The sequence below is a fragment of the Microtus oregoni genome, unplaced genomic scaffold (genome assembly GCF_018167655.1).
Source record: "Microtus oregoni isolate MIOR12 unplaced genomic scaffold, Mior012 000028F_ref0000031, whole genome shotgun sequence".
In the NCBI taxonomy this organism is placed as follows: Eukaryota; Metazoa; Chordata; class Mammalia; order Rodentia; family Cricetidae; genus Microtus; species Microtus oregoni.
The window spans coordinates 13,596,975-13,610,430 of NW_024543087.1; the positions used below are offsets into that span (position 1 = coordinate 13,596,975).

General features: G+C 51.7%; 2 protein-coding genes across 3 annotated transcripts in view; one reads left to right on the forward strand and one right to left on the reverse strand.

Moving 5' to 3' along the window:
* Positions 1-7,237, reverse strand: part of Ccdc12 (coiled-coil domain containing 12) — a 57,858-nt gene extending 50,621 nt beyond the window's left edge. The window contains exons 1-2 of the mRNA XM_041677104.1: positions 7,115-7,237; positions 3,663-3,859 (exon numbers count right to left, since the gene is read on the reverse strand). Coding sequence (XP_041533038.1) covers positions 3,663-3,859; positions 7,115-7,223 — 306 coding nt within the window. The 5' untranslated portion in view covers positions 7,224-7,237. The remainder of the gene's footprint in view (positions 1-3,662; positions 3,860-7,114) is intronic.
* Nbeal2 (neurobeachin like 2) overlaps positions 5,874-13,456 on the forward strand; it is a 29,499-nt gene continuing 21,916 nt past the window's right edge. For both annotated transcript variants that reach the window (XM_041677103.1, XM_041677102.1), the window contains exon 1: positions 5,874-6,150. In XM_041677103.1, the coding sequence (XP_041533037.1) occupies positions 6,100-6,150 (51 nt within the window). In that variant the 5' untranslated portion in view covers positions 5,874-6,099. The remainder of the gene's footprint in view (positions 6,151-13,456) is intronic.

Here is a 13,456-nt window from a genome sequence, read left to right on the forward strand (position 1 = left end):
CCTGCACATGGTACACTAGGTATATATTCCCGCACATGGTATACTAGGTGTATATTCCCGCACATGGTACACTAGGTATATATTCCTGCACATGGTACACTAGGTGTATATTCCCGCACATGGTACACTAGGTATATATTCCCGCACATGGTACACTAGGTATATATTCCTGCACATGGTGCACTCGGCATATATTCCCGCACATGGCATACTCAGTATATATTCCTGTTAAAGAACAGATTGTCAGCCCCAATGATCCGTTTGGAAGCAAACCAAACATTTTGTCATACAAACTGAAAAAACAAGGAAAAATATAATTTCCCTTTTCTAATTAGGAAAAAAGACTAAAGAAACAAATTTAAAAACCTATAAAAAGGGTCAAGCCTGCTGCAACACACCTTTTAATTTCAGCATTTAGTTAGCAAGGCAGATATCTATGAGTTCCAGACCAGCCAAGGTTTTATCCCAAAAAACCCCCCACCTCCTCCATAAGAGCCTATAGATAGGGAAACAATCCAGGAGAAGGTGAGAACTTCTGAGTCAAGATGGAAGCTTTACAGCTATTTCTACTTTATGTTTGTTTAGACTTGTTTTTCTTAATTTTATGTGTATGAGTGTTTGCCTGTATGCATGTGTGTGTACCACATGCATGCAATGCCTTAGAGGTCAGAAGAAGAAAAGGACATTGCATCCCACAGCACTGGAGTTACAGACAGTTATGAGGAACCATATGGATGCTGGGAACTGAACCTGGGCATCTGCAACAGTAGCCAGTGCTCTTAACTGCTGAGTTGTCCTCTATCCAGCCCTACTTCTAAAGAAAATGAAAGGAAACGCCAAGGACCAATGGCGAGCTCTTGATTCTAATGCAGAAGCTATACAATTCCTATATGTAAACTCCTACAACTAAGCTAAAAAGTTTCTGAAGTCAGAACTGTGAGAATTTAACCCAATAAAATAGTAACCAGTATGTCAGCAAACTGGATAATCTAGATGATCCTAGACTATGCACAAATTCATAGAAAAACACAAACTATCTAAACTGACTCATGAAGAAACAAAAAAAAATTGAATAGATTTACACCTAGTAAGTAAACAACAAATCTGCTCAGAGATGGAACTCTTGGTTAGCATGCAAAGTCCCGAGTTCCATCCCAGAAACACAGGAGTTTAAAAAAAAAAAAGGCAGGGGGGCAGGAATATGGCTCAATTGGTAAAGTGCCTGTCACGCAGGCATGAGGACTCATGAGGACCTGCGTTCTGAGAGCCCTGCACCCACGCAGCCATCATAAACCAGGTGGTTTACATCTGTAAGCTCAACACTGAGGGAGGCAAAAATTCAAAGGACCAGCCAGCCTAACCAAAGTGATGAGGTCTAGATTCAGTGAGAAGAGACTATTTTAAAAAAATAATGTGAGCCCTGCCGTGGTGGCACACGCCTTTAATCCTGGCACATGGGAAGCAGAGGCTGGCAGATCTCTGAGTTTGAGGTAAGCCTGGTCTACAGAGTTCCCAGACAGCCAGGGTTACACAGAGAAACCCTGTCGAGAGAGAGAGAGAGAGAGAGAGAGAGAGAGAGAGAGAACACAAAGCAAACAAACAAAACAGCAGCAAAAATCTACAAGGCTACACAATTTAAAATAATGTAAAGCTGGACAAGGTGCCACCTGCCTGTAATACTAGCTCCTCAGGAGAGAATAAAGTAGGAGAATACTGAGTTCAAGGTTAGCCTGGACAACACAGAAAATCCACCTCAAAAACCCAGCAACAAGGAAACACTACCTCTATGTATCTCGTTGCTGGGACTGGTGAGCAGGCTCAGTGGTTAAAAGAGCTTGCTACGAACCCATGAGGACCGGGTACAAATCCAAGCACCCCCATGGTGGGCTGAGAAGGGGCTTGCACTTGCCCATAACCCTTGCACTGTGGACGGGCAGAGACAGGAGTCTCGTCTGCCAACCTACCCCCAAACCAACAAAAACCCCACAAGTTTCCGGTTAGAGGAGAGACCCCGCCTCAAGAGTAAGGCAGAGAGACAGATAAGAATTCGAGTCAAGCCGGAGATCCCCGAGGTCTGGAGCTGAAGGACAATTATGTGATGGCTCTTACACGCTGCCAACACAGAAGCCCATGTGGCTAGCTTTCACTCCCAACTACTTCCCCTTTCGCTTTCTCACAGAGATACAAGGCAGAGTACACAGCTACTCTGGGAGGAAAACAAAAGCCAGCCAAGACTGACCAACCTGGGTTTGGATTTTTTTTTTCCTTAGATTTATTTATTTATTTATTTATTTATTTATTTATTTATTTGGTTTTTCGAGACAGGGTTTCTCTGTGGTTTTGGAGCCTGTCCTGGAACTAGCTCTTGTAGACCAGGCTGGTCTCGAACTCACAGAGATCCGCCTGCCTCTGCCTCCCGAGTGCTGGGATTAAAGGCTTGCGCCACCCCGGCTTAGATTTATTTATTATATATACTGTGTTCTGTCTGCATGTATGCTTGGACGCCAGAAGAGGGCACCAGATCTCATTACAGATGGTTGTGAGCCACCAAATGCTTGCTGGGAATTTAACTCAGGATCTCTGGAAGAGCAGCCAGTGCTCTTAACCTCTGAACCATCTCTTCGCCCCCACCCCACCCCACAGGGTTTCTCTGTAGCTAAGGAGCCTGTCCTGGAATGCGCTCTGTAGAGGGGGCTGGCCTCGAACTCACAGAGATCTGCCTGCCTCTGCCTCCTGAGTGCCGAGATTAAAGGCGTGTGCCACCACAGCCCGGTCTGGTTTTTGATGAAATCGGAAGTGGAGTCTCTGACCTTCCCTACCTGTGGCAGATGTTTTATTTTGTTGAATGATGGACACCGTTTTCTGCCTATATAACAACAGAGCCAATAACTTCCAGCCCCTTAAGCTCGTTCGTTACTGATTTTTCCTACTAGATTTCAAAATAGCCCACAAAAAATGAATGTGTCACTCCCCCACTGGAGACGTGGAAGAAAGCAGGCTCAGAAACATGGACAATTTGTCCCAAGTTTCAGTGTCGAGGGACACAGCCAAAGTGTGCACACGGGTAGTGAATTTTAGAGTTCCTCCTCATTGCTTTGGAAAGACCATCAAGTGGAGATGAATCCAGGCCATCTCCGTGACTAAGGAAAGGCAAGTGCTTCAGAGCCAAGCTGGGAAAGAAAAGGGAGCCTTCTTGCCCTGCAGGCCACCCAGACATCGTTTGGACTTTTGCCAGATCGACTTTTGCCGGCTGTACAACCGCAGCAGTCAGTCACTCACCCTCCTACCCAACGGAGCCCTGATGGGCAGGTGCCAGGAGGCCGGCCCGGGGGGGGGGGGACCCACCAAAAACGTAAAAAACAAAAACAAACAAAGAACCCCAAAACATGTAAAAACTGAAAGCTGTGCTTGCAACAGCAGCACGGACGCCACATCTTGGCAGTCGCGCGAGGACCACTGGCCAAAGCGCACGCGCGAGGTCCGCCCCTGGGCTGAAGAGACAAGCCTATCTCAACAGCAGATCCCAGCGCCGCCCTATCGCGCGCGCATGCTCTGCTCGCGCGGGCGCGCGTCTCGACAAGTGTTTCCCTCGGCCTTCGCCCTCCCGCTCTGACGCAGAACACTGGCCTCCATGCCTGCACCTCCCACTCGACGTCCCTCACCTTGCGCCCGGTTTTCTCCCGGAGGGCCTTCAGCCGTTCTTTCCGCCGCAGCGCCTCCTCCTCGAGGCGGCCCACACCGGCGGCAGTAGCCGCCATCTTACCCGGGGCCCCGCCTTGTCTCTCCGTTTCGCGCAGGCCCAGTGAGCAGAAGAATGCTTGATGGCCAATCCAAGGGCGAGAATGGAGAGCCGGAAGCCCTGAAAACCAATCAATGCTGAGTTGCTACAGCATGCCACGCCCGTTGCTCTGGAGCAACCTGTGCAGCGAGCGAGCCGGCCGGGTGGAGGAAAGGCTCCTTAAATTCGATTTTCCCAACCCTAATCAGTGAGAAAGCAAGTAGAATCAGACCTGAGAGGCAGAGATTAGAGTGAGTCGATTGCTCTGCTTTTGCCTCACCACCACCCGCCTCTCCTGGTCGTCCTCTTGGAATGCTTATCCACTTGTGCTGATTCTTCAAGGAGCGAATGCCTCGAGAAGCATTCCCTGGGTCGGGTGTGGTAGTGTACGTTTATAATTCCAGTACTTAAGAGGCTGAGGTAGCAAAATTATGGGCTCAAGTTCAGTCTGGGTTACGTAAGGAAATCGTCGTAAAACACCACCACCAGACACCAGAAACCCTCCGTGGCCACTCTCCTTCCCACTCTGAGGTCAGTCTCTCTCCTCCAGAGACAGCAGCCAGTGGCACCTCGGACTCGCCTAATGAGTTGCTCCTAAGCCTGTCTGTCCGCACTCTGCTCCAGACCTGCGCAGTTCGAGGCCTGGCTGCATGGCCTTTTCCTTTGAACTCAACAATGGCCTTTCATCCCGTTCTGGGGCAGCAGCATACTCAGGGTCAGGCTCCTGTCTCTGCAAAAAAGCAAACGTCAACCAGGGCCAAGTAAGCGCCACAAAACTTACTCCTTCCTACCAGTTTCTGAAGAGTTTGTGGCTGACAGTCACAGATGCACGCACCCGCTTCCTTCCCCTGCTCCTCTTCCTAGGAGAAGGCCAGCCCATTAGCAACGTTGCTCCCTGCCTGGAGTGTGTACTATAAAGTTGGTCCCTAGGTGAAGGCGCTTCCCTCCCAGCTCCCTTTAAATGCCACAGCTCCCTAACCTCACTGTCTAGGTTAACCTGGCTCAGTCTAGGACGTTTCCCTCACAGTAGGAAAGGGAGTGGCTGTCTGTGCTTAGGAAATGTCAAGTCAGACTAGGATGCTTAGGACAAAAGAATAAGTCGAGAACGTAAGGGTCATCCGCTCCAAGAGTACAAAACAGGACAGGAATAAGGACAAAGTCAGCTTTCTCTTGTCCACCCGCGATCTAGGACATGCCAGGCTGACCAGTTCCTAGGACCAATAGGAAACCCAACAAACTTTCCCCGACTCCTAACAAAGAACCTTATTCCTATCCAACACCAGGTGCTCCCTCACTTCACAAGCAGGCTGGACACAAGGAAAAGGACCCGGTGGAGGTGACAGTGCCCCAGCAAAGATTCAGCCAGGCCTAGGTCCTTTGTTCCTGCTGCCCCTGTGATCCTCCTTCCACCCGGATGGGCCTCAGTTTTTTCCATTCACTAGAATAGGCAGGAGACACCCCCAAGGCATTCTCCCTCAGGTCAAAGGAACAAACAAACAGACAAAGAAACGAAAACAGAAAACGTGACAAGCGAGTACTGGGCCCTGGGAGGAGGGATTCCTAGAGGGAGTGGGACAGATCCTAAACTTGGTTAAGGAGCTCTCCAATGGAAGGACGCCACTCCTCTGCAGGTGGGTGTCCTGCCGTTGCCTGATTCTTCTTTCCATCCAGCCCAGCACTAGGCAGGAACTAAGGGTGGCACTCGTTTTTCATACAGCTCTTGGAACAGAACCTTGCACGTAGTCAGCGCCACAAGTGGTCCTCATGGACGAGGTTATTATTAGTATTTGTTGAAGGACCCTAGTCATCTCCGAGCAAACCGCAGTCCCTTCCTGGAATATCGATAATTCCAAGCCTGATAGATTATACACACCAGGATGGATAACTCAGGAAGCCCTTCCCTGCCCCCTATCCCGGGGAGGCTGGCAATGGTCCTGCCAGAGACTCTCAAAGGACTCTGCCTTCGAGGGGCGTGGCTCTGCGCGACCTCCCGGGCTGCTCTGACCTCAGGCTCCTCCCCCAGCATGACACCCCGCCCTTTGCACAGTCCTGGGAGAGGCGGGGCGGTGGCCGCGGGCGCGACAGACTGCAAAGTGTAGGAAGCCAGGCGGTGGCCGGCAGGCCGGGAGGAGGAGGGGCGTGTAGACTTTGGTGACTGAGTGCGACAGGGTCGGGAGCCGCGGACTTCCCCCAGCAGTACACAACCGCTCCGCCCCGGAGTGACGCCCTCCCGCCCATGGGCCTGGCCCGGGGCAACCGGCGGGCAGCTCGGAGGAGGCGGCGACAGGTGGCGCGCAGCAGGGCCAGAGCCGGGTCAGGCCATGGCCGCCTCGGAGCGGCTCTACGAGTTGTGGCTGCTGTACTACGCGCAGGTGAGCCCATCCCTCCCCTGGTCCGCGAGGCCTCCAGATCCCCGCGCGCGGTGGCTGCTGCACCTGCGTCCGGCGCCGCCACCCCCCCACACCTCCTCCCCGGCCGCAGATAGGCGCGCGCACGCGGGACTCCAGCCCCGCACACACGTGCGTGCCCCAGGCTGGCGGGCTGCCTCGGGTATTTGTGCCAGGGGCACCGTTTGCGGGCACGCACTGTACTGCAAGTCCCCCAGCGACACCGCGCAGCCTCAGGTTACCCTGACCAGTCACTCTTCACCCCTTTCACAACTCGGTAAACTGAGACCTGGGAAGAAAGGGACTCAGTCTGCATGTAGGCTGTTTCGCCTGAGGGGCGCATTTGCGATAGGTGATCGAGGCTAGAATGTCACATAGGTTGGGGGACCCGGCAGGTGCCACTCCTTACTGTAGATCAGACTTTAGTCGCCTCAGACTCTTCCAGAGAAGTACTTAGTGCCGTGCGGAGTTGTTGCTGTACTTGAGGCAACCTTAGTCTACTTCCATTCTGCAGTGGGACAGGGTCGTCGGGAGTGAGGCCAGGAAGGATGTCTGACATGAGCTCCCGGGAGCTCCTGCGATTCAAACTCTATGTGACTGTCACGCACAGAAGCTCCACTTTCCTTCTGCACTGGAAGCAGGGAGTGATCCCGGGGTCACGCCTCCTTCCTTGCACCTGCTTGGCACTAGGTGCCTAGCTCAAGTGTGCCCTGGACACAATGGTCCATTGTCTATCGCTGAACAGCTTGTCACCGGGAGCAGGGATATGGGGAGAGTTCATCCTGAACCCTGGCCCTCTGAGGAGGCTGACTGATGGTCTACGTCTCTTAGGAACGGTATGGTCTGAGTCTTAGGAGCCACAGCTTCTTTAGAGATGGGCTGGTGACCTGTAGAGCCCCACCTAGGGTAACCCAGCCCAAGCTCATTGCACCTCTAAGCCTCTACTTACCTGTCTGTAAAATCAACACAATCTTGCCCTCAGGCCACCTGGACTTTGTGGAGAGGGAGCCAGTGTGGCTGGTATAGGTCAGAAAAGCCTGCCTCCTCTGCATCTCCATCTTCAAGGGGGATGAGCTGGTGAAGAGATGTCACTGGTTTTTCAGGCTGAGTGGTAGGCTGCTGAAGATGTCCTGGGACAGCTTCCTCAGACTGTTCCCTTTCATAGTTGCCAGGCTGAACTCTGTATGGTGATGAGATATTATTAGGACTCCGCTGGCCTGGCGCCTCCTCCCAGATGGCCTCTTAGAGTAGGGCCTAGGTGTGGGATACGAGCTGGCTGCTTATAGTCTTGGAAGCCTGGACAGGCAGGGGGCAGCCTGGGACCAAGCCAACTAATAAATCCAGGATGTGAGAGCAAAACCAGGAGAGTTGGGTGGGGCCAGGCTGGCTGGGGAGAGGAAGCCAGGCAGCCTCCCAGTGCAGCCTTCCTGCCTGCTCCCACAACACTGTCCCACCCCTCGGTGCTGGGTTCCGAAGGAGAGATAGTGCTACTAGGGACCCATTGTGTTTGTGTCCTGGGGTGTGTAAGGCAAGGATGGAGCCAATGGGTGTTAAGAGACTCTCAGTGCCAAGTGTGATGGCATATGCATTCGATCCCAGTATGAGTGAGGTTGGAGGCAGGAGGATTGCCGAAAGTCTGAGGCCCTTCCTGGGCTACAGACTTTTGAGACTTGTCTCAAAAGGAAAGCAAAGAAACCCCTTTTGTTGGTCACCAGCCGGCCAGCCATCAGCACAGGTGGCCCCTCCCTTCCGCAAGAACTGCCTACCATCTGTTGGGAAACCTGTTTCCCCAGTTGTGGGTCTGGGTGAGGACAGGGAAGTCGCCCCATTCCTGTCCTTCCTTTCCCCTAAAAGACCCTAGATTGCATGGATAGACATGCCTTCTCTCACCTAAATGGACTCTGTCCTCTTAGTGGGCTCTGGAAGGAGATGGGGGAGGGGCAGTATCAATGTGCCCCTGGATATTACTTAGTTGGAGTTCCTCAGGGTTCTCTTGGGGAAATCAAGGCAAGATCATCAGTAGGGTTCCTTTAGCCACCAGAGCTTTAGCCTGAGGTCAGGAAGCCTAATGTGGATCTTTACCTGGGACAACACCTGTGGTTTCCTCTGCTGGGAGCCTATCTTAATCTTCACCGTGCTTGCCACTCCACGGCTCCCGTAACCTAACATTCAGTAAGTGTTCCCTGGGTGTTATCCCCATAACTGCAGGAGAAGTTAATGCCCAGGGCAGTGACCAATCAGAAAGCTATCCCAGAGCAGGCAGAGGTGGGATTCTGAGGGCTGAAGGCCAGGAACAACAGGAACGAGCAATGGAAAGTATGAGAAGCAAGCTTTCACCCAGGCATGGTGGCGTGGCATGTCTGTCTGCCTGTCTGTCTGCCGCCCCACCCCCCAATGCTTGGAAGGCAGAGGTAGGCAGATCTCTTGTGAGTTCCAGGCCAGCCTGGTCTACAAAGTGAGACCCTGTCTGAAGGAGAAGCAGCAAGTTGTCAGAAGCACAGAGCAGGGCAGGGCTGCCATGGTGAATGGTGGAGCTCAGCTAGTATCGTGTCCCCAAGAAATGGGAGAAACACGGGAGAACAGGAGACCGGGACAGCACCTGGAGCGGGCACTTGGGAAACATGTAAAAGTTAATGCAAAATAGCATGTAAATGAGCAGCCCCTTTGCAGGCAGCAGCAAGGCTCACTAGCCCCCCCCCCCCCACTGATGGCGGAGCTGAGGGTCAGAGTGTGGCAGGACAGGGATTTATGGCCAGTTATGCCATTGTGGAAGGATTCAGAGGTGATGTCAGAGTAGAAGTTCTTAGTTTTGCTCACTTTTCTCTCTGGTCTCTTATCTTGTCCCATGATCCTTCCTGCCTCATGAGAACTTGACCAGGCCTCTCTGTTCCTCTAAAGCCTTAGCTGGATCCTATTTCCTGGACCTCAGTTTACCTCTCATGTGCGTGTGTTTGTGCGTGTACATATATACTTGTGTGTGTACATGTGGAGGCCAAAGAAAGATATCATGTGTCTTCCTCAATCGTTCTCCAACTAATTTTTAAAAAGATTCATATACTTTTATTTTATGTGTATAGGTGTTTTGCCTGCATGCATGTCTGTGTGTTATATGTATGGCTGGTGTCCACAGAGGCCAGTAGAGGGCATTAGATCCCCCGGAAATGGAATTACAGACAGTTCTGAGTCACCATGTGGGTGCTAGGAATTGAATCCAGGTCTTCTGGAAGAGCAGCCAGTGCTCTCTCCAGTCCCTCCACCTTATTTATTTGTTTAGACGGGGTCTCACTGTGTAGCCCCTGATGGTCTGGAAGTGATTATGTTTGCCAGGCTGCCCTTGAGCTCAGATGTCTGCCTGTCTCTGCCTCCTTGGTGCTGTATCTAGTTTCTAAAAGCACATCTCAAAAATGTTTAAATTTGTGTGAGAAAGCGCACGTATGCCACAGTGTACGCGTGAAGGTCAGAGGACAACATCCAGGAGGAGCTCTACCACGTTGGTCCCAGGGATTGAACTCGGGTTGTCAGCCTTGGTGATAGGTGCCTTTACCTGCTAAGCCGTCTTGTCAGACCTCCACTTAATTGATTAAGCTAAACTGGCCAGCGAGCTTAAGGGATCAGTCTGTCCACACCCCACCCCTTCCCTTCCCAGAGCTGAGGTTGTAGATGCGCACCCTGGCTTTTGTGGGTGCTGGAGAATGAAACTCCTGCTTGTGCAGCAGGCACTTTACTGACTAAGAGTCCTAGTTCTCTCATTTACTTTCTTTTCCTTGTGGTTTGTTTGTTTTGTTTTGTTTCCTGAGACAGGATTTTTCTGTGTAACTGCTCTGGCTGTTCTGGAACTTGCTCAGTAGACCAGGCTGGCCTTCAACTAAGAGATCCACCTGCCTCTGCCTCCCTAGTGCTGGAATTAAAGGCGCGCACCACTGCTTGGTTCTTATTTACATTCTTAAATGGGCAAATGTACCCAGCTCTTGGTCCTTTTCACACCTGAGGGGCACCTAGAGTTTCTTCCTTCCTGCTTTTTGTTGCTAAGGCTATTGAAGAAGGAGGAACATTAGTGATAGAAAAAATTAGCATAGAACCTGGGGTTAGGGGGAAAGGCTGGTATCCTTGGGGTTGTTATGACAACTGAGGAGCTGATGGGGAAGTGTGGGATCCCCATGGAAACAGGGTCAGTTACTATGGGGACCATGGCAGGAAATTCTCAGTTTCCATAGTCACAGGACAAGGAAAATGGCTAAGTATTGAAGGGTGTTATGGGGACCAATTAGGTCCACTCCTCTTAGTACTGCTCTAGGTAAGGGGCCAGAGACTGGTCTGGACACCTAGGCACTACACCACTATGCTCAGTTACTTCCTGGAAAGCTCCCTGGAAGAGTTGCCATCTTCCAGCTTCATCCTGTAGCCTATAGTTCTTATAACATAGCTCAAAGCCACTTATGGCCTGACATTACACTCTCTCCTCTTAATGCTGTAGGAGAATTTTTGGGTTGAGAAGCTATCTTGTCCAGACCTATCCAACCCTATTTCTTCCTGTCTGTCCCTGAAAGTGGAGGTAGCTCTGACTGAGGTATCACCCAGTATTGAATTGTGATCCCTCTCCCCACTACTTGGAGCTCTTCTTCCCTGGGGATCACATCTTAGGCCTTTGAGGCCTAAGGCAGCAAACCGGAAACTACCCTGGAGGCCTCAACTCTGCACTGAACCATGGGATGCCTCTTGCTTTCACTCATAGACAGGGATGAGGATGTTGTCCTATAATGCAGGAATTTGGGCTGAGCAGAGCCCCAGTCATCCTGCCCTTTGCAATGCTGGATGGTGTGGCTGCCACTGAACAGACTGTTATAAAGAGATAGTTGAGGCTAAGTTTGGTGACACACTCTTTTAATCCCTGCCCGTGAGACAGAGGCAGGCAGCTCTCTGTGAGTTCAAGGCCAACTTGTTCTACACAGTGAGACCCTTCTCAACTCCCCCTTGACTCCACAAAAAGAGATACTGAAGCCCAGAGAGTTTTATGTCAAGTAACAGGCTACCCATTAAATGGGGTCTGGGTCCCAAAATTCATACTGTCAGCCACCAATTCTGATCGAGGGCGCTTCTGAAAAGGACACATGGGAAATACAGTGGATACTGCCCAGTGGGATGGGAGCAGCAAGCCATGCCCTTGGACTAGTGGGTTCGGGGAGCTGAGGCTGGAGCTGAGGGCATCACCTGTGCAGAGCCTCGGATGTCGGAGGAAACCACTGGAGTGCTCTGAAGATGGAGCCTGTGCCAGAGCAGTGACTGGTCCAGTGTTGTCTGCTGCAGGCCCGTACTGGGCGTAAGTGTGTGCTCAGCTTCAGAGGCAGTGTGGTGTCAGGTAACCTAGTGGTCCCTGTCCCTCTGGTAGAAAGTTTCCTCCTAATGCCACATGGACGTGCCCTGAGCCCACCAGAGTTCTAAGAGGGGCAGTTCCGTGCCCCAGGAACCATCTGTACCTCCCTAGCTCTTGGGAGCTCTTCCTCCCAGTATTCTTTGAGTGTATTCGGGGCTGGCTGGGGACAGGTTGAAATGATGGCTAGTTAGCATCCATCCTTCTAGGGACAGTGACATCTATTTTCTCCCCTGTAGCAAGACCCAATATTTCCTTACAGGCTGACGGGCTCTTGGGTGGACTTGGCCTGTGTGGTTGTTCCTCGTCTGTCCTAAGGTTCCCTTCAGAACTGGAGAGGGCTGGAAGAGCGAGTGAGGCAGAGGCTCTCAGGTAGCAGGGCACACCTCAAGCGCTACAGCCACACCCTCAGGCTCTGGAGCCTGCCACAGCCAGCACAGCCAGCCTGCTCCAGACCCTGCTGCGACCTTCTGACGACCCCCACCACCACCACTCAGAATCTGACATTTAGTGCTGTTGCTTCAAACAATGGAATTCAGGTCAGAGCTGGCCTGGGGCTTCCTAGGGAGAAGGAGTGAGGCCTAGAAGAGAGGGACTGGCAGCCTCTCCTGTCACTAGTCCTGTGTTTTTGTCTCTTTCACGCCCCTTCAGAGCCCATGAACCCTGCCTTGATTGGCCTAGCCCTGAACCTCGCTCAGCCCGATCTGGCGTGTTTACAGGACTAGACAGGCCAAGGGTGTGGTTCAAGGGATAGAAGGCCGGAGTGGCCATGAAGAAGATGGAGATTCTTGCTTAATTACCCCAAGCCCAAGTCACCGAGGCAGTGGAATGGGGTGTAGATGTCTGGGCCACAGGGTAATCAGAGTACAGAAAGCAGGCCCCGACTGTTCCAGGGGCCTAGAGGGCTAGGCTCAGCAGTTGGGCCCTTATTCTAGGCGTGGAGAAGGGTCAGTTGGGTATTTAGGTCTCCTATTTTAGGTCAGATGGTTTGACTAGGGATAGTTGGGAAAGTGTTGGGCTATTGTGTGTGCGTGCGTGCATGTGTGGTGTGTGTGTGTGTGTGTGTTGATGCTGAGTCTCACTGCACCTAGAGTACAGATTCACCTTGGCTTGCTGGCCTTCAAGCTCCACACACCTGCTAGCCTCTGCCTCTGCAAGTGCTGAGCTTAGGAACATGCGCTGCTGATCCTGACTCTTTATATGGTGTTGAGGATCTGAACTCAGGTCTCCATGGTTACGTGGGAAGCATTCTCACTGAACCATGTCCCCAGCCCAATGTTGGGACATTTTTGAAACCAGAAGGGTTCTATGAGGCCACTGAGAGGAGTCAGGGTCAAATGGCCAGGTTCCTTAGCCTAATACAAAGATCTGGCTGCATTATCCCAGAAGTATAGCTGGCCCCAGGGTGCTGAGGCTTCCCACTTCCCACCTGTAATGGGTTCAGAAGAAATGCTCTAGAGGCCTGGTGTGCTCTGATAAATGTCTGTGAGGTCACCTTAAAAGGGGAAGGGTTGTTTTGGTTCGTGGTTTTGGAGGTTTCCATCCACTGTGGTCTGACTCTGTTGCTTTTATGCCTATGACAAGGCAGAAGTATCACGACAGAAGGGCATGACAGAGAAAGCTGCCTTGCTTTATGTTAACCAGAAAGGGTGGTCATGAGTGGGGTGGGGGAGAATACGCACAGGCAGGCCATACATGCACAGGGACAAGGGATAGCTTCCAAGGGAATGTGCCATGGCACTCCTACCCCATCCCAGGAGCCCACCAGATTATAAACCTATCAATGAATAATCCACTGATAATGGTTAGAGCCTTCCTGATCCAATTACTTCCCTAAAACCCCACTAGAACACTTTTGCATTAGAGACCAGGCCTTCAACACATGAGCCTTTGGGGTAACCCTCTAAATCCAACCTGGCCTTC